The sequence below is a fragment of the Gymnoscopelus braueri genome, assembly GCF_963280865.1.
Source record: "Gymnoscopelus braueri genome assembly, chromosome: 6".
Classification (NCBI taxonomy): domain Eukaryota; kingdom Metazoa; phylum Chordata; class Actinopteri; order Myctophiformes; family Myctophidae; genus Gymnoscopelus; species Gymnoscopelus braueri.
Window position 1 is genome coordinate 29,687,627 of NC_137607.1, and position 22,854 is coordinate 29,710,480.

The 22,854-nt window shown below is 43.1% G+C and overlaps 2 protein-coding genes across 3 annotated transcripts; both read right to left on the reverse strand.

The window, feature by feature from the left end:
• Positions 1–572: 572 nt before the first annotated feature.
• LOC308087764 (forkhead box protein F2-like) lies at positions 573–7,569 on the reverse strand. 2 transcript variants are annotated; one of them, XM_080431918.1, is made up of 3 exons: positions 6,113–7,569; positions 3,717–3,887; positions 573–3,684 (listed from the first exon to the last, which is right to left on the reverse strand). In XM_080431918.1, the coding sequence occupies exons 1-2, from the start codon at positions 7,092–7,094 to the stop codon at positions 3,727–3,729; spliced, it is 1,143 nt and encodes a 380-aa protein (XP_080288044.1). In that variant the 5' UTR covers positions 7,095–7,569; the 3' UTR covers positions 573–3,684; positions 3,717–3,726. The 2 variants fall into 2 exon arrangements, with proteins under 2 accessions (XP_080288044.1, XP_080288043.1); XM_080431917.1 differs by having other exon boundaries at positions 573–3,887.
• Positions 7,570–13,042: 5,473 nt separating this feature from the next.
• LOC308087147 (forkhead box protein Q1-like) lies at positions 13,043–15,122 on the reverse strand. The gene has a single exon (XM_080430858.1). It carries the CDS (start codon positions 14,823–14,825, stop codon positions 13,773–13,775), a length of 1,053 nt encoding a protein of 350 aa, XP_080286984.1. The 5' UTR covers positions 14,826–15,122; the 3' UTR covers positions 13,043–13,772.
• Between the last annotated feature and the right edge of the window lie 7,732 nt (positions 15,123–22,854).

Here is a 22,854-nt window from a genome sequence, read left to right on the forward strand (position 1 = left end):
GCTGCTGCAGTTCTCCAGTTGTTGATAGGTAATCTATAATCTCATTGTAATTAATATACAGGTAAAATAGGTGCATTTGAGAAATATCTGTAATATGCTACACAATTGCTACGATTGGGTTGATATGTAAAAAACTAAACAAAACAATCATGAAATTGAGAATAGAAGAAACCATTTTTGGTGAGAATGTGTCAATTCATGATAAACCGGCACGTGCACCAGCAACTAAAGCGTTGAGCATATTCTCACTCTCATGTCAGTGATATCAAGGTAACCAGGTAAAACCAAGAAGTCCTATGGTATATAGGCTACTGTAGGCCTGTTGGCTACATGCATGATGAGTTGGTCATGTCCTCAGACAGAGGTCAGTGTTCTCTAGGTTAGTTAGCCCATTTCACTGTCTATCATGACATGCGGAAGTAATCAAGGGAGATATTAGTCTGTTTGGATTAGAAATATTTTAGAAAAGCACAGTTTGTGCTGTTAGACAAATACAATTCAAATTTGTTTGAGGTTATTCAACAACATATTAATTTTTGCACATTTATTTGCACATAAAATATGTAGCCTAACCCTAATGCTTATCAAGTGCAATATAGCTAAATTGAATATTGACAACATATTCAAGGGCTATACTTAAATAAAAGTACTAAAGTAGTATCCTATACAACACAATACAACTCAAAACAATATACAGCACAGCACAATACAACATATAGCACAACACATGACATGGCTAATGTAATTAATGTATAGCAAAATAACTTAACAGCCAGTCACATAGCACAATATAGGACTAACAAAACAATAATCAAATAGATGGCATCACATAACACAACAGCAATATGAAAAAACTTCTATTTTTTGTTAGGTGTATTCAGGTAATTTATGACAATAATGCGTTCTGAATTATTGTGCACTTGTGTTTGTGTGCATTTGTATGAAATAGAGAACCACAGCCTACTTCCTCAAACTAGATTATCCGAGCTCTATTATGTATGAAAAGAAAGGAAAATGCACAAAAAAATAAATGAACGCCTAACTAAAGGTAGGGTCATTGAGATTTATTTTTCTCAGCCAGTTGCACATATGAAACACTAGATGGCGCTATACTCTACTGTATCAATGGCCTTAGCACTCACAAATGCTGTGACACACATGCGCAAACAAAAATCACAGCCGCAATCTTTGAAATTAAATTGCATCAAAGAATCCGGGGAGGATTTAGCAGTCTAGTGAAGGATTTAATCATTTCCATTATTTTCAGATATGAAACATTAAAATCACATTTGCTTGGTGACATGATAGCCTCTTCATCGTGGCAGCAGGCTACAGTATAGCACTATTCTATTGTTCTCAGACCAGCAGTTTTCACTCACTGATTTAGGAACCATAGCCACAACTCAAATGGGTCATTTTTTTTTCCTGGCAACCCCTACCGTGTATGAATGGGTAGGGCTATAGCCTACATGTGGTGCTATACCTTTTTCAATTTGCCACAATGTAAGGTATACCCTAGATAATACTGCAAACAAGTTGCTCGTCCAGTCTTCACTATAACCTTTGAAACCTAACCATCAGTCTCATTTTTTATGTGACGTTTTCGAAACAGGGGGGTCCCATCCCATGCAAGAAAGTGGAAATGTTTGAAAACCTGTCATGTGTAGGCTATACAGTAAAATCCAAGGTGTTAATTTGGCGCACTTTCTAGTACACTCTGGATTTAACATTCAGAGATACATGAACACTGTAGATTTTACTGTGTTGAAACAATCCCTTAATTTGAGGCTAAACATAGGCCTATATTATCTCGATTTTCGACGGAGTGCATTACAGCAAAACTCTGTGATGACGTAGGTTAGATTTCACATGATATTTCCTATTGCTATCTTATGAGAAGTCTATATCATGCTGCATTGGATGTTGGATTCATTACCCAGTGGTTCTCAACCTGGGGGGCACATGATTTTGGGGGTCCCCAGATGACAGTAAGTGACAATTTACGGTAGGCTTATACCTAAAAATAAAATAATTGAAAAAATACCCAAAACTTGTCAGACATTGGCCAAATTGTCAAATAATATAAGAAAATTTGAAAATAGACAGCCTTGTATTGCGAGCTTGTAGATCGGCTATTTTCACAATATTTGTCTGTGGAACCGAGAAATGTAATGCCTGCAATTCCAAGTGCTTCTCAAGGTGGTGGGTCCCCAGTTCAAATATGATTATTTTTCGGGGGTCGCGCCCTGAAAAGGTTGAGAACCACTGTCATCATTTACCAATAGAAAAGAACATCGAAGCACCATGAATGCAACGGCTGATCTGCTTTGTGTTTGTGTGACGGGGCAGCAGCTCTCAGTTCTGTTTACTGCGCTCTAAAAATACCATGTTGTTGGATTTCCATAAATGCGCTGCTCTCGGCTCATTTGTTTATATGACTCCTTCAAATGTTGGCAACCCCTGATGTCCACATATCCCAGAGAGGAGCTGCAAAACACGCAACACGCTTTCAGCTATTCAGGCTGGATGGTGATAGAACAGTGGTGACTGCATGGTGATGTTTTATATTAGCTGAATTCTTGGATATAGAGATGGTACATGCACGTTATTATCTGACTTTCAAAAGAAACTCGTCCTTCGAGTCTCCTACTCTTGTAGAATAGGCTGCATGTGTCATGGACTCGAGGCTCCAATAAAGCGCCACACCTCGTAAATTAATACAATCAACCAGTAAATCTCAGCATAAAGAAACATTGTATTAACTATATCATAACAACAATATCATTTACAAATATATTAACAGGTGATATAGGTTTTCCCACTTTAAAACCTATGTGCTCATGTACCTCTAGTGTTATGGACCTGCACAGGTGCATGTAAACGTTGTGTGTGATAGACAAATGCAAGTTATTTTTGCATTGAGTTATATTTAAGATATTGTTGATAATGTTTCTTTATTGTATTGTTTTGTGACTATAGGCCATTGTTATTTTTAAGAACTGTACTGAATTGTGAAACTGTAGGGTAAGATAAATTACAAGAATGCATTTTAAAATGGAAACATCTCACTAAGAATATAATTATCAATAGTATATATTTTAATGATGTCCTAGATAATTTCTAAACGGATAGAAATGCGTAGACATGGAGCAGGCTGTTTATATAGCCTAAAATATATCAGCTTTATTGAAACTTTTTACAAGACAAAACTGAGCAAATGTCAAAGATTATACAATAAGTGCAAGGTTTGTTGCAGTTCATGTTAGCCTAAAGCAATGTGTGTAGTTACTCTAATACAATAGAAAATAGCTATGCAGAATATATTTGTTTGCACGTGTTATAACAGCAAACACATTAAAGTCGTGTTTTTTAAAACTCCTTTTGAAGAAGAAAACGCTTGTCAGAGATCATTTTTTTAGACGAAGAAGTGGTTCCATAGGCCTTTGAGTTTGGTATTTCTTCATTCAGTTCCTTCAATCGCCACTGATGGCTATTTGACTGGGGCCAACAGTCTGAAAACTAAAACCATATTACATCCTGTTATGAGTGCTCCATAAACTGGCCTATTGTTTGTTCTCGTCAATAACGTGAGGGCCATGCCATTACATTTTTTTTACCGTCGACTTCATTTTATTCTCTCTCTGGCATGAGACTCTCTCTCTCCCCGTGTCCACATTCAATCCTCCATGCAGCGTGCACGGTTGACGTTTGGCCGGCCATGCATGCTCACATCACACAGGGTTTGATGTCCTGACAGACACTCTGGTGATGGTGATGGTGATGATGGTGATAGTAAGATCCACTGGTCGAGGGGTGGAATGACGAGATGCCGTTAAAGTTCAGCACGAAATCTTTCCTGTCGCAATGGCTCTGATAACGTGGAATTCCTGCAGAGAAGGGAAATACATTTTTTGATTGATTGACTGAGTACTTTATTAACAGTTTGCAAATAGTACAGTAGTAGCCTACGATTATACAATTGTGCTAAAAGGATAACACAATAAGCCATAAGGGCTTGTTTCCATTGTGGTCCTGTGTATTCAATTGATTGATTGATTGATTGATTGAATACTTAATAAACAGTTTGTAAAAAAGCACAGAAAGTACAGTTAAATACAATGCTAAACGGATTGAACCCATGAAAGCACTATGGCTTGTTTCCGTTGGGATTGGGGTCCTGTGTATTCAATTAGAAAATTCATCGAGAGACGGTTATATAGCCTATTGTCGTTTACTCAAGTCAGAATTCGGTGTGTGGGAATTAAATATAGGGTCTATGACGTAGGTTATTTATTATAATTGCCATAATCGTTTATTATTTAATGTTGCAACCGGCGACTGCAGTATAATGGTTATATTACGTTTAGGCCTAATCTTTCAGATGCCAGTGGCCTAACCTTTAGATTTTGACACTTACAATGGAATTAGGTTTGTAATTTTGTATGTATTGCCTCTCCATGCAGCTCTCATTCAATTCATTTTTGTGTAGGCCTATAGTTCGTGGTTCACTTTAGGGCACTAATTTAGATTTAAAAAATGATCAAAATCATCCAAATGATAGCTTGTCATCTTATATCAATCCATTTAGCAGATTTTCATTTTCCATAAATCAACAAGCAATTAGCCTTTTTCTTTTTTTTTAAAGATAGGCCTACAACTTCCTTCAGTGCGCTGTGTTGACGCAGTTGTTTTGCGTGCGTGTGAGTGTGTCCCAACTTTAAAAAGAAATGGGCACTTTCCCCCAATGTTAACACAGGCCCAGCACTACATGTTTGACGCATTAAAAAACAAGTATAGAATGATAAGTGAATCATGATACATTATTATCTTATCACATACATTGAGTAGGAGTCATTTGTCTCCGTTCGTATTCCAGAAACAGAGAAATATATATATATATATATATAGGTGATAGACCTACTACTCAAAGCTTCATCAAGGTCATAAGGACTCCAGATGTGACGGCTGCACGCGCAGCGCAGGGTGTTTTTCACAGGAATACAGCAGGCTTTATCCTCCAGAGTCCTAACATATGACTCGCGTCCGTTTTCAGAGACAACAAAAGTCTTGAGTGACAGCGGTTATTGGGCACACGGTTGCCCCCATAAGTTAACGGTCAGCCGTCTGAATATAATAAGACGGTATAAAGTTTAACAAGGCCTTCCGTATCTTGTAGATGTGTTGGTGGTTTAAAATGTTCTCCGGTGTGGTCCATGCCGCAGCTTTTGTTTAGTTAACCTCCAAAGACCCTTTGGCTCCACGATGGGTTATATGGCTTCGAGAAATCCCTAGACTTTAGTAAAGCCAGAGTGAATTATGTTAAACAAAACGTGAATGAACTGGGGACACGAATTAAGCTTATAGCTGTGTCATTCTCGTTTTCTAACTTTACTAATAGGCCTCATTGGGCAGTGTCTATATGCAGGCTAAATTCCCAGGATTTGTCCTCTTATCTCTTTTGGCACGTTTCTGATGCAATAGGGCAGGCTATTGGCTGCTTATGTAGACTAAATATTTATTAGACATAAACAGTTTATTAAGGTTGGAATATATTTTATCACTTGAGCTCAAATTGCATGGGTCCACATAGACCTATATTTTTATGTCGCCATTTATTCACTGAATTGAATTAGACCAAACCAAATTATTATTGAAATATTTAGCCTTGTGTTATGTGATGTTCAACACAAATTTGAACAACAAAACAAAATGTTGGTGCCGTATCCTGTACATCCAATTTTCATCATTAGCAAATAAATATATACTATAAATACTATACAGTATATATATTTCTATGTATCCTAGCTATAGATGTTGTAGGCTACGTTTCTGGAATTCGACAATTACAAAGAGGAATTCGTCGAGTGTTATTGATTTTTTAGTCAATAAATCGTGTGACGGCCTATAAAAACGTTACGGCCTATGGGAAATAAAAGCACTGCATGAAAAACTGGTTTTATATGGCCTGTCTGAGGCTGAGCCACACATCCATAGGCCTCTTTGATTACAAAACATTACGATATAGCAGAGGATATTATTGCGATTCCTTCCGCCGCGTATGCATGGCTAATCTCCAGGTGACTTTACAAACATGGTGCTTGAAACTGCTTACCAGATATGTCAGTGTTATGAGTGTCTCTGGCGTTCTGGTGAAGATAGCTCTGCTCCGCCAGGGAATAATGTGACATGCCCGAGTGTAAACCAGAGGATGCGGGGCTACTGGAGGCTAAGGGCTGCTGCTTGATGTAAGGAGACCCGCCCGAGGACGCCCAGTGCGCGGCGGAGCTGCTGGCATACGGCGAATGGCCGTCCAGCGCGCTGGCCATGGCCGGAGAGGATGGGACGGGGCTGCTACTACTGTCCTGTCCATATTCTCCGTTGGACGGCACAGGGCAGCTCGCCATGTACGTGGACCCGGGGCTCGGGGACATGTGTGGGACGTGGTGGCCGCCGCTCAGCCCGTCGTAGCCCCCGGCCATCGAGTTGCTCATCATGTCCAAGTTGTAGCCGTTGCCGTGACAGGCGAGAGATGCAGAGGGCGCCTGGAAATCGAAGCTCTGTGGTAGAATTGAGGTGCCAAATCCTATGCCGTTCATCATCCGATACATGGGCTTCAAAGCTTGACACTTTCTCCTAAACCCTCTGGGTCTGCGACGGAACGAGCCCTCTTCGAACATGAACTCGCTCGCTGGATCAATGGTCCAGTAGTGGCCTTTCCCCGGCCTGCCCAGTCCTTTGGGCAACTTGATGAAGCACTCATTAAGCGACAGGTTATGCCGAACAGAGTTTTTCCAACCCTGGTACGATCCCCTGAAGAACGGGAACCGAGCCTGGAGGAACTGATAGATCTCACTCAGCGTCAGGCGCTTGGTGGGAGAGCTCTGTATTGCCATAACGATCAGGGCTATGTAGGAATAAGGTGGTTTCTCTGGTCTCCTTAGACCAGAGCTCGCCTTCTTTCCCTTGACGGCGGCTGATGAGCTCTCCGAAGCGGCTTGCGGGCTCATCATGGCGGGGTGAAGGACGCCGGACACCGGGCTGGATCTCAGAGGAGGCGGAGGGTCCAGCTGCTGCTGAGAGGTCTCGGTCGTCATGTCAGCTCTGACGCACACCCCGGCGTAGCTAAGCAATGACGTGAGGAGAAAGAGAGGGGGAGAAAGATAGAGGGTATATGGACTCGAGGTATATGGCCAAAGACCCTAGAATCTATACAATCCGATGGGGAATGTCCTTCAATCTCCTGTAGAGAAAAAAATGGATGAATCGTGCTAAGCTGTGTATTCTCCCGTTACGCAGAGGATGCACGGCGACCACGCACTGTCAGAGAAAAGAAGAAGAAAGTGCGGGGGAGCTGGTTATCCAGAGTGCAGAGCTTTCGAACCGAGCCGCGTCACAGTGTCACAGTGGTGCTGGGAGCTGCTCTGGGGCGCGCCGGGTGGCCATCGTCTGCCTTAATCTCTAAAGTGAAGGAAACGCGAAAACCCCTCGTCTTAGTGCGCGTTGCAGTGCAGCCAAACAAAGTTCGACCACCTATCATTTCATAAATCTTTCTTTCCTTCGCAGGACCCCCTCCCCATCCGCACTCGGCAAATCTCCCTGAAATCAGTGACGACAAGAGGCCCCCCCCCTCTTTACCCCGCTGCCAAATCTGGCCCATGTCCAGTCGTCGTCCGGGCAGGCGGCGCTGCAGCAAAGTTAAAGCCCCTCCATTCCCTCCTCTCATTTTTCTCCCTCCCTCCCTCCGACATCCTCCTCTGCACAGTTCAGGACTACACGCAATTAAGCCATCGATCAAACCTCCTTCAGACATTCCAATCAACAGCGCCACACGCCACGCGCTCATAAGGTAAAAAACGAGGTTTTCCCCGCTCTTGATTTCAGAGTGTGCTGCTCGCTGCACAACGGAAACATTTCCCTGACGTGAAATGCACTGGACAGGCTGCAGGACTTGCACTGATTGTTCAGGCAAAACTATTGAAAACCTGCCACGGCCACCCTGTTATTAGGCCAAACTGGTGTTTTTAAAAAAAATAGTATTTGCGTAGATAGCCTGTGTTTGCAACACAATAAGGGAATGCTTTGCAATAGGCTACATCTCAGAGAACGTTATATTATTTTGCTCACAATTTCCTCCAAAATCTCTTTCCAGAGGATAACAAAAACAAACTGTCGCGCTGCTGGGCTGCATGGGGGAACGCGAGTGTGAGAGATGGAGAGGTGGTGGTCTTTAGCCCGAGTGCATGCGTGTGTAAGCGGGGGGTTGCTCTGAGTAAATGACTTTGACATGAGTGGAAGCAGGCTTTTTCCATCAAGCGCGGCCCTGGATACCACACACAGTGCGCCAGTGTCAGCTTACCGCCTCGGGCTCGAGTTGGTCCCATGGGCCCCACGTTCATTAGGGAGAGAAAACCGAAATTAGGCGAGCGGGCGTCGACAGTTTCCTCCCCTATGGAGACATCACACTCTGATTTGTCGAACATGAAGGAATTATATAGCCCATAAAGGTAGCCTAATATCAACATCGGCGGTGGAGAGGAGAGCATCAACCCCGGTCATTGCGGGCTTGCGTTGCAAAAGGCACCAACTTGTTTACTGTCGCGCTAGACCGAGGCTTCGTAAACCCAAAGAGAGTTTGGTTTGAGTTGGTTTATAAATACCGCAGTTCTTCTTGTGGCAGGTCAGATTTGGTTAGACAGCATTTCATTTGAAAGAAAGGCCCGTTTCCTCCAGTCATCGCATGTTTTGCTTCCCACGGGCCTTGCACGACGCGGTTTTACTTGAGTTGAGCCAATATACAATATCGGGCAACAAACACACAGCGCACATCAGATAATTAAACCCATACTTATTTTATTTTCTCTGCACGCGCGTGCATGCACGCCAGTGTACGCCGACACAGCCTTTTTTAAAGGGTTCATCCCCAAAATGACTTATTTTCTATCGATTAATCACCCCATGGAGCATTGATTCCATGGAGATTTTTTTGGTTTTTTCCCGCATTCCTAAAATGTATTCACAAATTGTTGGCTCAGGAATGTGACAAAAACTAAAAAATAAGTCATTTTTCGGTGAACTACTCCTTTAAGTTTAGATATAGCACGGAGGTTTTTTTTGTTTGAACAATGACCATCAACAATAACCTTTGCACTTCACAACAAAGGATGTGCGGATAAAATCATTTTTCCACCATGACACAGAACAGAAGCTTGGAGGACCTGAAGGCCCCAGAATTTCCTGCGACATCAAAACTTATGACCCCCGCCGTGATCAGGATGCCTCGGCGGGTAAAAGGAAACTTTGTTCTGCGTGAGAGCACTTTGAAGCCCGTCCGCTGCTTTCAAGCACCCTGTCTGTCCACCCCGGCCCTATATACGAGCTCTTAATTTAGCCTTAATCATGAGGTAGTATTAGCCCGTAGACAACATAAATAGAATTTTGTTTATCTCCATGTTCAGGTTTGGCTGATGTTGACACCACTCCCCCATACATATTAATTATCCTACTCTTGAGTAAAATTCCATGTCTATGTGACTGCTTTATGGCTTTATGTGAGCCCTCTTTAAGACCAATTTTCAATGCATAAAATTGTGCTATGTTTTACATGTATTTATTAATTATTTACATTATAGGTTGACTGAATAATTAGGGCCTAAATATGTCAACATTATTATCATAATATTACACTTACAATTAAGTCGTAATAAAATAAATTTGAATTGAAAGAGGAAAACACATTTGATAGGGGTTATCAACAAACAATAAATGATGTTATAGATGGTGTCAATAAATTACGAGTAGCCTTAGACTATGGCAATTATTAGGCTACAGGGCAAGGACAAATACCCCCAAATACAAATACACCCATTGTATATTTGTTTGTAGTTGGAAAATATGATAAACAAATACAGAGTTCAGATCCTTGCAATTTCTCGTGGCTCCTCAATTTGTCTTTCTTCTTTCTCCGCCAGGCAGCGCTTCCTGTCCGGCTCTGCCCGGGGCTTTGAGGGCTCTCTGCTCCGGTACATGGGGGTCAGGCACGGTTCAGTTGGCTGCTGGGGTGACGGACTGTTTGGACTTCCTAACATTGTGCCTGCAGAAAGTTTTGTTTCAAAACAGTGGACCTTATTCACAGCTGTTCATTCTCGGAGTGGGTCGAGACTCGAGTATTTGGCTGATGGCATCCTATGGATGTGTAGTTTAACGCAGTGGTTCTCAACCTGTGGGTCGGGATGATGGGGGGGGGGGTTCAGGTGACAGTGAAGTGAAAATGTAAGGACTTTTAAGACTTTTTAAATTACTTTTTTTTACATTTTTAATACCTCAATCGCGACCAGAAAAGGTTCAGAACCACTGATTTAAGTATAGCACGGGCCATCACAGCTATAAATGGAGAGATGGAGCCATGTAAAAATGGGAAGACATGAATATTAACATAGAAGAACTACAGTCAGCTGAGTTGACTAATAACCTGAAGAACGCAGGTGTGCTGTTCCGGCGTTTCACCTGCAGGTTGCAGCATTGTTCCTGAAAAGGATCAGGCATGGCTCACCTGGCCGATGTTCACCTGTCTGTCACACTACAACTCTACAAGGCGTGCTTTGAACATAGACTACAGCTAGGTGTCAGTTTTGAGTCACTCACAGCTGTTGTAGAGATATTGAGAACAATTTGAGAGATTTGTATAATATAGGCACCGAAAATGCCTCATGTTCCAATCCTGACAAATCACCTTATTCATAATGCGTGCATTGTATTGCCAGAGACCACAAGTCCCGTGCCATATGCACATTTAATGGTCATAACTTGACAGGGACTGCAAGGCCTTTGTCATTTAAAATACCAATAAAGTAACATTTTGTCATATGGCCACTATAAGTAAAATGTTGAGGTAGGCTACTTTTTACTTAACTTGAGTATTTAACATTTTTGATACTTTATAGACGCTCTATATCAGAATCAAATATGGTATAAAAAGTAATTTAAAAAAGAGTAGAATATAGAATAATATAACTTTTTACTCCATTAAAATTATTTAAAGATGTGACTTAGTGACTGCTATTCTAGATTTACAAAACATACATTAACTGATACATTATGTATTATATAGGAGGATATGCTGCACATGAGGTAATTAAAATTCAGCCCTACCTTTAACAGCTGGAACATCAATTAACCCATGCATTTTGCTACTAATTACAATGCAATAATATGATTGTGAAATGGACCATTCTGCATAAAGAATACGTTTGGAACTGTGAGTGAGTATAATTTGATGACAATATTGTGTACTTTTATTCAAGTAAATGTTTGAATATACATGGACTTTTTTTTTGATTGATTGATTGCATACTTTATTAAAAATATTATTAACAACAGATACAGTCAGGTTATGCTAAAACGATAACACAAAAAGGCCCAGCAGGGGCTTGTTTCCATTGTGGTCGTATTGAACTCAATTCACCAGTAATGCATATAATACTACAATACAATACAAAACATCATAAGGTAAAATCATAAGGTATATTTACAGAGAAAGGAGTGGTTGGGGGCAGAGGATTCCAGGTACAAGCAGTTGTACAAGCAAATAGCAGATCTACAAGCTCATAGGGCACTCGGTGCCGCGCTATGAGCTTGTATATCTACTATTTTTGAATATAGCCAAATTATTACAATATGGTTAAAGTGGTTATGATTGTGACGCTATATTAACTAATTTAGTTGGACACACACACACACACACGCACACGCACACGCACACGCACACGCACACGCACACGCACACACACACTTTGAGAGCCGATGCTTAAGAAACCATGGTCAGGGCCTTTGGTGTGAACTAGCAGGCCTGCAATAACCACGACCAACGGTCGGCTCGGATTCAGGACCGTGGAGAGCTCGAACGTGTCAACTAAATAAACAGCCTTTTATTTTAGTTATGTATATAGGCTAATATGTTACATGTTTCCAAATATTTTTTTATCCCATTAAACTTAAAAGCTGTTGAAGGCATATTATTTTCTGTAGACTAATAATTTATAGATATTTAATTTTAGCTGGGGACCCAGCTTTGAGATAAATTATGAATAGATGCAGTGCTATAAATAACACTAATATGCGATTATTTAAATTGGCATTGATAATAATAAGTATTATTATTATTATTATTAAATAACCAAAATGTCTATATTCATTCGTTTTTAAGATAAGGATTATTCAAGTTATTATTTTAACAATTTTAAGTAATATTGCTATTGTGGCTGTAGTGGTTGACTTGGACTGCAGCAAAATTATTCGTTAGCGTTCTTCAATGAAAACAATAATCCACCCATCTCATTCTCTTAATGGAAGAGGGCTGTTGTGATTTAATTAACTGTGCATGTTGATGAAACAATGTACTTATTGCTATCACACTAGTGACTAGGCCAACAATTTGAGTAACCTGCCCAGGGACTTCACTAGCTACAGAACAATGTGCGTTGAAAATATTCAAAATATTACCTATTTATAGAAGAGGGGCGTGCCTGTTGTTTGAAACTGTGTCTGTTCTAATGCCAGCCAGCTGCAGTGGTTCTCAACCTTTTCAGGCCGTGAACCTCCAAAATAATCATATTTGAACTGGGGACCCCCCCCCCCCACACTCGGTTCCACAGATAAATATTGTGAAAATAGCCGATCTACAAGCTCACAAGGCCTTGCGTTTAGATCGGCTATTTTCAAAAATGTCGCCTCTTTCCTATATTATTTGACAATTTGGCCAATGTTTATAGTATAGTAGTTTGTTGGTCACCTTTGATGCAGTAATGGTCTTTTTTTTTTTTTTTTTTTTTAAAGAGTAATTTAAAAAGTCTTAAAAGTCCTTAAATTGTCACTTCATTGTGGGTCCCGACCCAGAACCACTGTTCAGCTAATGTACAATCATGTGATGGCAAGTAGCTACTGTAAACAGAAGTGGTGATGATCAAACATCACTCCCTCCGTGTCATTTCAACGGAAGTAGACTTTCCCTTTCTAAACATGGAAACTCAGTGCGCTTTGATTGCAATCCTTTCAAGATTTTTTATTAATAAAAATAACAGGGCATGCATGAATCAATATTAGCAAAACAGTATTTTCATGCTTTTTGTCCAGCCATGGAGAGGAGCATGTGATTCTCATCGCAGCTCTGCCAATATTATGCAACACTCTTTTTACACAACAATATTCTATGCAGCAGGTCATACAAAAACATTACAATATAAATAGATTTCAACATAATGGCACTTTATAGCCGTCGTACAGTAGAAATGACCTATGAACCATTACCCCCCTCCCCCAAGCGCGCACACACACACACACACACACACACACACACACACACACACACACACACACACACACACACACACACACACACACACACGTTTAAGATTTAGTCAAAGGGGGAACACACACACACACACACACACACACACACACACACACACACACACACACACACACACACACACACACACACACACACACACACACACACAGTGGAATGTCCTTTTATAGCCGCAACTAATTTGCTTCGTCTTAATTTACCACATACAACAAGCATTTAGCAACTTGACAAGACGCCACCTATTTGCACGTTAATCACTGCCTGATGACTTATAGCCATTGAAGATACAGATTCCCCCAAAAAACAGTAAAACTAACTAACACCGCCCCACAAAACAAAGTGCACACATCATGGTTACAACATATAACAAGTAAGTCCAGTCAGTATATTGTTGTGGATTTAATATACGTTATGAGAGCAACGAGTCTATATGGAAGCTTCCACCTCGCGCCGTGGGCATCCTCAGCGCGGGGAAAGCCTCTGTCTTCGGCATGCCCTGTGACGTCATGCCCTGTGACGTCAGGTGCAGGTACGATGCGAGTGCGTCTCTGTTCATGTGCTGCTGCTCGCTGCTGTAAGCTGCCTCTGACAAGCTGCACCTGCTGTGGTGGTACGCCTGCTGTGCGGGCCCGAAAGCCGCAGGGTAGTTCAGGTTGTAGGGCAACATGTGGTGGGCCCCGGGTGGGGACCAGTACAGCCGGGCGCCGGGGGGGTTATTAATGGCATTGTTGCAGTCTGTGGCGTCGGTGCTGTTATGCACGTCCTCTCTCCGTTTGAACGGCGTGCTGAGGATGCTGTCGATGGCGAAAGAGCTGGAGAACTTTCGCCTCTCCATCCCTGCTGGCTGCGCGCCCGGCTCTCGCGAGGGCGCAGCGCCAGCCGGGATGGAGAGGCGGGGGTCCTCGCTGCTGGGGGTCGTGTGGAGGAGGATGTCGGGGCGACTCTCCGCCTGCTCCTTGGCCAGCCTCTTGCTGATGCGCTTCCTCCGGCGGCGGAACACCCCGTCGGCGAAGGTGTACTCGCTGTGCGGGTTGAGCATCCAGTAGTTGTCCTTGCCCCAGGGCCTGGACGGGTCCCGCAGCACTTTGAGGAAGCAGTCGTTGAGCGACAGGTTGTGGCGCACGGAGTTCCGCCAGCCGGTGTAACTGCCTCGGAAAAACGGGAACTTCTTCATCAGGTAGTCGTTGATCTCGGCCAGGGTGAGGCGGCCGCTGCCGGAGTCCCGTATGGCCATGGCGATGAGAGCGATGTACGAGTAGGGGGGCTTGGGTCTCCGGGTGTAGGGCTTCCCCTTGCCGTCGCTGCTGCTCTGGGCGACAGGTGCGGGGCTGTTGGCCACGCAGTCTCCGTCCGAGCCCAGCTCGTCCCCGGACAGGGGCGAGGGGACGCTGCCCTCGGCGTCGATGCAGAACTCCACCGGCTTCTGGACGAAGTGGTTTGCGGAGAAAATTTCGAGTTTCATTTTGAAAAAAATAAAACTTTCCAGCTCAGTCTCACCTGTCTCCTTTGGAATGTTCAGTTTCGTGAATCTCTCGGTGAGATTCTTGTTGAAAAAAAGCAAATATATAGACAACGTGAAAGTTGTGTCGAATTGCCGGTGACAGAGCAGCTGCAGGTGTAAAGTCAATCAGAGTGTTCTGTAGGGATCCTGAAAGCGGAGATCGCTTTCTGTTGAGGGAAGCTCCGTCTGTTTGAAGGGCGGGAGGAGGCACCCTAAACCCGAGCTGCTTGCTTGCTGCTGAATTCAGATTTGTCTCCGGAGACACGCGTGCCTTGTTATAATATAATCCCTCGGCAAGGGACGGCCCACAGGCGGGGTTAGCATCTCAAATCCATTGAAGCGATTGAAGGATAGATAGCCTATATAATTTCACTCCAACATGCCACGCCAGCTCTTAAAAACATAGAAAAGATAAAGGTCATAGAGAAGAGTGAGAAAGCAGTTGGAGAGATAGTGAACATTTAACCAAATGTACCCTAATGCCCCCTCTATTTGCTTCTCTCTCTCTCTCTCTCTCTCTCTCTCTCTCTCTCTCTCTGTCTGTCTGTCTGTCTGTCTGTCTGTCTGTCTGTCGGCTGTCTGTAGGCTGTCTGTAGGCTATGTATGTATCTATCAATCAATCAATCAATCAATCAATCAATCAATCAACCTGTCTGTCTGTCTGTCTGTCTGTCTGTCTGAGATTTTTAGTATTTAAGGTGTTGTCAAGTGTGGATGTTGATTTGAGGTTTTATCATGTCTAGATGAAGGATGATGATGCAGAATACAAAATAGTGTCTTGATTGCTACTGTTTTGTTTTCTAAAGATCCACTAACAGTAATGCGTTATTCATATTTTATTTGAGACTGTTTTCTTAATTTATCTACAAGGTGATTAAACAAAATCATTTTGCAATGTCCTTTATTTCCCAGGCAGGCTTCAATGTTCAAGTTGAGCCATGCTTCAACTAATCCTTAAAGTTATTGAAAAATGTGTCTTTTACTGTTTATCATCCGTCTTAATCCCTCTTTGATGTTCACTATCCAAGTTAATGTAATGCATGTTCAGGGAACAGCAACTTCGCCTTAATCACTCCACAAGAGCTGTCGAAGGTTGCACGCACCGTCTCCAGCTGAACAATGCACAGGCACAGCGACAGAGACAACAAGACGAGAGAAACATAGAAACAGAAAGGCTGATTATGTTGCGCTTTTCATATGTTGACTTTTGTCTCTTAATTGGAACTTTGCTTAAGGCAGCTATTGACTCCGAAGGAATGGGGAAGTAACGCAAACGCAATGGTGTGATGACACACCGCTGTTAAAATAGATGGGATTGGATGGGTTCCATGAAGCGCACAATGAAAGATATGTAAGCTCGGGTTAAATAGGTTTGCCCAGACTTCTAAAAACAAAGAATTAAAGGTCGTGAGAAGTTCAGAGAATGGCATCTGTGCAGGAATGAGGAGGATGCACTGGGGTAACCCTAAACTTTAGCAGCATAATCTTAATCATAAGGTCTAACTGAATGTCTCATCCAAGACACGTCACGCTTGACGTTCATAACATCTGCAAACAAACAAGTAACATTTGGCCAACCTTCCCTTTTCCGTCAACACTTGTAAGCCGGGATGGCGATGCAGAGAAGTTTGAAAGTAACATGACTTATGAGCTTGGCCCGGGGCGGGTGATAATCATTAAACTGTCTACTGCTAGACACACCTTTACGCAGGCCGCTGGCTGTTTGGACTTGGGACCTGAGCTTTACCAAGTATAGCTACAACTGCAGACAAGCAAACCTGCACTATCACGGCACTCTCACAGACAGCACTATGATTTCAAATCAACTGATAGGCTTCTGCCTCTCTCTCCATTTTCTCTCACACATAAACAATAGGCTTTTTTGCTACTGAAGGAGTGATTGGTCATCTTTCCACCTCTAACCCAACCTGTTTACAGTAAATGCACCTTCCTAAAGACAGACCTCTGAAGAAGTCTGTGAGATCCCACAGCACTTTTCTCTTGAAACAAGTTTGGCTAGTAGTTCATGACACTTCACAAAAATGCTTTTGTGCAACCCTGAAGTAGAGGGGCACAGACTTGTAGGTACTCCATATTATCACATACACAGACTTTATCAGCCTTATAGGGCTGATACAGCACCTAACCAATCAGAGCAGCCTGAAGTGCCACCTAATGTTGAACTGTCACCATGAGCTCGATGTGGAAGGAACTCGACGTGGACGAAATGGCGTGGTACAATTCTATGCTGAAGAGAAGGAGACACTGGAATGTATACAGGTGCAAAGGAACCAAAACACAGAGTAAAAAAAGATCAGAGACCCATTATAAAATTAAAGTTGTGTGGCCTACTGACAGTGTGACAAGAACACTGTGTGACTTCAAGCTGCTTGGCTAAGTGGTTTGTGAGATTAGCTCCAGACAGACAGACAGACAGACAGACACACACACACACACACGTCACACGCACAGTAAAATCTGGAGTACTAATTTAAGATTACGTGTAAAAATGGACCAGTTACAATTAACACTCTGGATTTTACTGTGTAGCACAGCTGAAACCAATATGTTTTGGATGAAACTGCAGAGAGGCCCACCACTGTGAGTCTAAACCCAGAACTAATGAAAGCAGTCTTACGTGCGCTATCATTATCACCATCATTGCCAGACTCTGAAAAGAGTTTCAAAGAGGGTTTTAAGACAGCTGAGTAATGGAGCAGTGGTAGGAGGGAGGCGTTCCCGCTCTGTGCTCATATCTTTATGCAAGTGCAATGAAGTTGTATTCAATTACCCACACGTTGCCAAGATGGCTATATGCACACCTGTGCTGAAACAATTTGCCGTGAGAGGTAATGCACCTGTTTTCATTCTCTCTCTCTCTCTCGCTTGCTAACTCACTCACTCACTCACTCACTCACTCACTCACTCACTCACTCACTCGGACACACACACAGACACAGACACAGACACAGACACACACACACACACACACACACACACACACACACACCCCCACACACACACACACACACACACACACACGGACACACACCCACCCACACACACATACACACATGCACGCCTCATAGGTCCATTGGCGTTGTTGTCATAGCTGATGAGGGATCATCACGTCTAATACTACAGGTGGTTTTGCACAAAGGTTCTCGGCAGTGGGATCATCGTTGACCTTTACGTTGTGTTGTCACAGAGATTATTTCAGCACAAATGGCATCTCATTGTCTGTGGCTCTTCAGGGGTCACTGAGGTCAGATGAATCAACTCCACCAGGCGAGAGAGAAAAACAACTCGACTATTACCACTTGTTGGTAGTGTGTGTCTAACAAAATTGGCACCTCGTTGTTTTAGAAAGCCTTTTGAGGCCTTAAGTGTCCCGTCTGAGTGACAAGTGAAATCTCTTTAAGTGTCGGCGCGGGTGGAATGCCAGCAATGCAAATTCACCCGGAGAATCCAGCGAGGCGTCTAAAAATAGCTACACCTCTGCGTTGGGCCGCGCTCACACGCTAACCCTCGTCTGCATGCCTGCCGATGACTTCTTACCTGCATCGCATCTCCGTTCTCTTTCTTCTCTGTGACTGAAGGGTGTCCGGCCCTCATGGCCCTGTGTAAATAAAGGCACAGTGCTTTGCGTGAGCATGGAAGAGCGGGCTGGTGAGCTAGAGGCGCTGTGTAGCCAGCATTCTCCAGATTCTGGGCAGTAGATCCAGTCCCTGACAGGCCCCGGCTGATAGTAGACATGCTTCACTGGGGCTCCCAGGTAGGCAATGTAACTACAACACAGAGAGCCTCGAAAGGATTCCATTCATTCCTTCACTTTTCAGGGCAACTGTGTGTGTGTGTGTGTGTGTGTGTGTGTGTGTGTGTGTGTGTGTGTGTGTGTGTGTGTGTGTGTGTGTGTGTGTGTGTGTGTGTGTGTGTGTGTGTGTGTGTGTGTGTGTGTACACACATGCGTGTATATCTATCTGTGTGTGTATTTCAGTGTTTGCATCTACTCAGGTGGGTGTGAGAGAGTAAGAGCGTGCATGTGTGCGACGACAGTGGAATGGAGGAGTAAGCTGCGTGCATTCCATCGAGTTTATTCCCTTGAGCGTGGATTACAGTTATTACCCAACAATGTGGCCTTCTAAACGTTTCTTCCATGCTCGGTTGCACTACTTTAGCATCGTTCCCCTTTTTTGTTTTGGAAGATAAATAGCGGGGGGGCCTCCAGTCCATATAATCAGCAGCACACCTGAACACTTTACAGAGGAAAAACAAAGTTCCCCACACAACGATTTTTCTGGTGTTTTGACACACACAGCGAGGATCGCTCTAATGCACTCACTGGGTGCCAGCACTATACAATACTCTAGCTGCAGCAAATAGTTGTTGTTGGATGCTTGTCATAAACTCACACATTGCACACTTGCACACACACACCCACTAAGTAGGAGTTTTCATATGTGTGGTTTGTCGAACATAAATCTCTGTTGCTTTTATCTGAGCCATAACTAAATGAGAATGTGAAATGTGGGGCAGCGTATCCTGCAGTCAGTTGGCAGTGGCAGGTTGCTATTTTAGGTTCCTCGCATTCTTACCTGAGGTGCTCACGCCCTGCCAAACCAACAGGGAGAAAAAGAGATGCGTATAAATAAACGAAGGTAACAAGGGTATAATTAAAGTAATTAAGAAGAGAGGTGAAGTACAGGTGAAATACAGGTGAAAGGTAGGCACTGGAGCCTCCATCACACGTAAGACAATGATGTCATTTTTGGGACCCCCTCAATTCATCTTAATGCAATGTTTAAAATAATATTGCGCGTAGTATGTATACGCATGTATGTGCGAGTGTGCATGTGTGCATTATTGTGCTTCCATCTTGACACAGTGCTTTTAAGGAACTGCCCAAGGCGGCCTGCATCACTGTTCCAAGGTACAACAGCAGTGTGTGCAGTCAGTCACAGGTGAACTTGAATTTGAGTTTCTGAACTCTGACCGGAGACGGTGACCTTTAACCACATTAACCCTAGCGTCCCTATTCTGGGCATGTCCCGTATAGGTGAACATTCAGAGAAAATAGGCCAACATTTAGCCCCAAAAAAAGGCTGATATACGAGCTCACAACGCGTTGCAATGCCACACCTTGAGAGCTTATAGATCTTGTCTTGTGGACACCGAGGGAAAAGAGGAGGGGGCCAAGTACAGACCCCCGGGGGACCCCAGTCAAAGACGTATATAGGGTTTAAGTGGTTCATCTGCTGTAACTCGAAATGTAACCCCAGTATAAGATAGAGTGACCACCTTAATCCCTTCGGTAAAAAAAAAAAAATGTTCCTGCGTGCCTAGCAATGGCCCTCAACCATGCGGGCCACATGGGCTCTGTTCCCTGCCCTATCTGCCTGCTATCGCCTATCTGAGCTCTTCACACGCTAGAGCCCCCCTCTCGCACGCCGAGTCTCTCCACGGCCATGGAGTGGGGGGTGGGGTGGGGTGGGGGTGGGGGGTTGGCATAGTGAACAAAAGAAAAAAGGGAGCAATGATTGATCTGGCCTATAGACACCTAGCGTTATCGCCGCGGCTGATATGGCCTCCCCTCCATTCAGCAACGCTGGAGGCTGTTTTTTTATGTAAGCATAAACACACGGCCAAATCAGTACCTGCGCAGCGCTGTTTACCTGGCAGCCATTCAGGTCCTTTCTGTCTAAACTTGAAATAGGATCCAAACACTCTACTCACGCATAGTGGTTTGCACGAGATGCTTTAGCCCTCCCTCTCAACCTACCGCGGGGCTCCCGAGCACTGCTTTCACACCGTCTGAACCCTCAACCGCCCCTTCTTTATTCCTCTGATTGAGAGGTGGAGTATCTCACCCCCAGGGCTTTAACTGCAAATATAGGGACGGTTTTAGGGAGTAACCGAGGTATCAGCTCCTATGCAACCTCAACAAACACACAGACTGATTGGTAACATTGGTCTGTGGGTTATATTTATTTGTTTCCAGCCGTGCGTCCCAGCAAAGTGTGTGTAAGGCCTAGACCTTTTTAATTTGTTAATTTCTGTGATTCTGTGCGACTCTACAGTGAGGTCTGCCCTGATAAATAAACACCCTTAGCCACTGCCATATTCATACATTCAATGCCATTTGGGGTTTCCTACCCCTGGGTATGATGTAAGAGCAAAATGGCCACCGTGTGCACCATGGCCACCATGTCATCCATGGGTGTTTTGACACTGTAGAGTTCAGCTTACCTTGGAAGAGAAATCAATTTTCACAAGAAATGTCACCTTAAATACTAACCCTTCCCTTGCCATTCTCTAAACCTAAACCCAGTCCTAAAATAGCCCCTTGCAAAGAAAAGCCTTTCCAGGATTTTCCTAAGCATTCTGTCCTATAGTGATAGAATCACAACTAAAGGATATATACACAAGCATGCACGCTCACGTAAAAATGGCGAAGAAGGTGATACATTATAAAACAGGGTGGTAAATCTTTGATTGTTTAAAGTCAACTTCTTATAATTTTTTTTGTCCCATAGAAGCAATGGTGCTTTAATTGTTTGTGCGTGTGCGTGTGCGTGTGCGTGTGCGTGTGCGTGTGCGAGTGTGTGTGTGTGTGTGTGTGTGTGTGTGTGTGTGTGTGCTAGATATACATGGTTCAGTGCATGTGTAATTAGAGACCATGGGCAGATGCTGCTGTTTGTAATGAGTGCTATTAGATATTGATCCGGTGATATTTCGTATATTAATATCATTAAGGATCGGAAGTTTGATTGGGAAAAAGGCCTAATCTCCTCCAGCTGGCGGCGGGGCTGTAATGTGTCCTGTGCGTCTGCTCTGAGGGGAACTGTGCCATTGATCCATTGGAGCAAACAGCATCTGCTTGGGTGCAAACCACAGTAACCTGTCTGGCTCTGCTGTGCAGTGGTGGAAAAAGTACTCACATTTTTTACTCAAGTAAAAGTATCAATACTGCCATGTAGAAATACTCTGTTACAAGTAAAAGTCCGGAATACAAAATTTACTTGAGTAAAAGTACAAAAGTATTAGTATCAAAATGTACTTAAAGTACCAAAAATAGAAAGAACTCATTATGCAGAATGTCCCATTTCACAAGCTCACAATGTAACGCATTGGGAGCTTGTAGATCGGCTATTTTCAAATGGCCAAAATAGGGCTGAAGTGGTTTTGTAATAATAATCTAAATCTAACAAAGTAACTAGTAACTAAAGTTTTCAAATAATTGTAGTGGAGTGGAAGTAAAAGTACTGAAAATTGGAAATACTCCAGTAAAGTAAAAAGTACCTCAAAATTGTACTTAAGTACAGTACTTGAGTACATGTACTTAGTTACTTTACACCACTGCTACTGTGTATCGGACAATATACACAGTGTTTAACTCTGAGTCTACACACAGAACCAAATGGACCTGAGGTCAATTTGGTCCCATTTAGAGACTCACCTGAGTTATATGAACACTCAGGATTTGACAGTGTAGTGTATATCAGATAGGCATTGTATATCAGATAGGCATTCCATATCAGACACAGGTGAATGACTGGGGAGGATGTTGATTACATATGTATACAATGTTTATGATCTCCTTGTGATCTCATGTTCAGGCCCATGATGTTTATCATTCTGGGAAGTTAGAGGAATCACGATTACATTTTCCTGATCAACTATATTATTATTCTGCCTTGAGTCATAAGTAACTACATACGTTACAAGTGATCAACACCTTATCTGAACTCAGCCTATAAGACATGTGGCAATGTTTTATGTGTGTTTTATTGTGCCTAGATATTATATACGACCTGGCTTCAGCCCCACTCACCCTTTGGCAGTACAGTAGCTTTGATGTAGTGCGGTACATTGGTTAACTCAACTCATCATCTTTCCATATACACTCATATCTTGCTGTAGGCATGGCTGGATCTCTATTTTGCCCATAGTAAAGTTACAGAATATATTGCATTCTTGTTAAAATGAAGAA

Bases quoted from the DNA above. Each gene is read 5' to 3' on its own strand.
- LOC308087764 (XM_080431918.1), bottom strand. From the start codon at position 7,094: ATGACGACCGAGACCTCTCAGCAGCAGCTGGACCCTCCGCCTCCTCTG. The intron at 3,888-6,112 runs GTAAGCAGTTTC...CCTTCTCTGCAG, and splicing joins TCATAACACTGACATATCTG to GAATTCCACGTTATCAGAGC.
- LOC308087147 (XM_080430858.1), bottom strand. From the start codon at position 14,825: ATGAAACTCGAAATTTTCTCCGCAAACCACTTCGTCCAGAAGCCGGTG.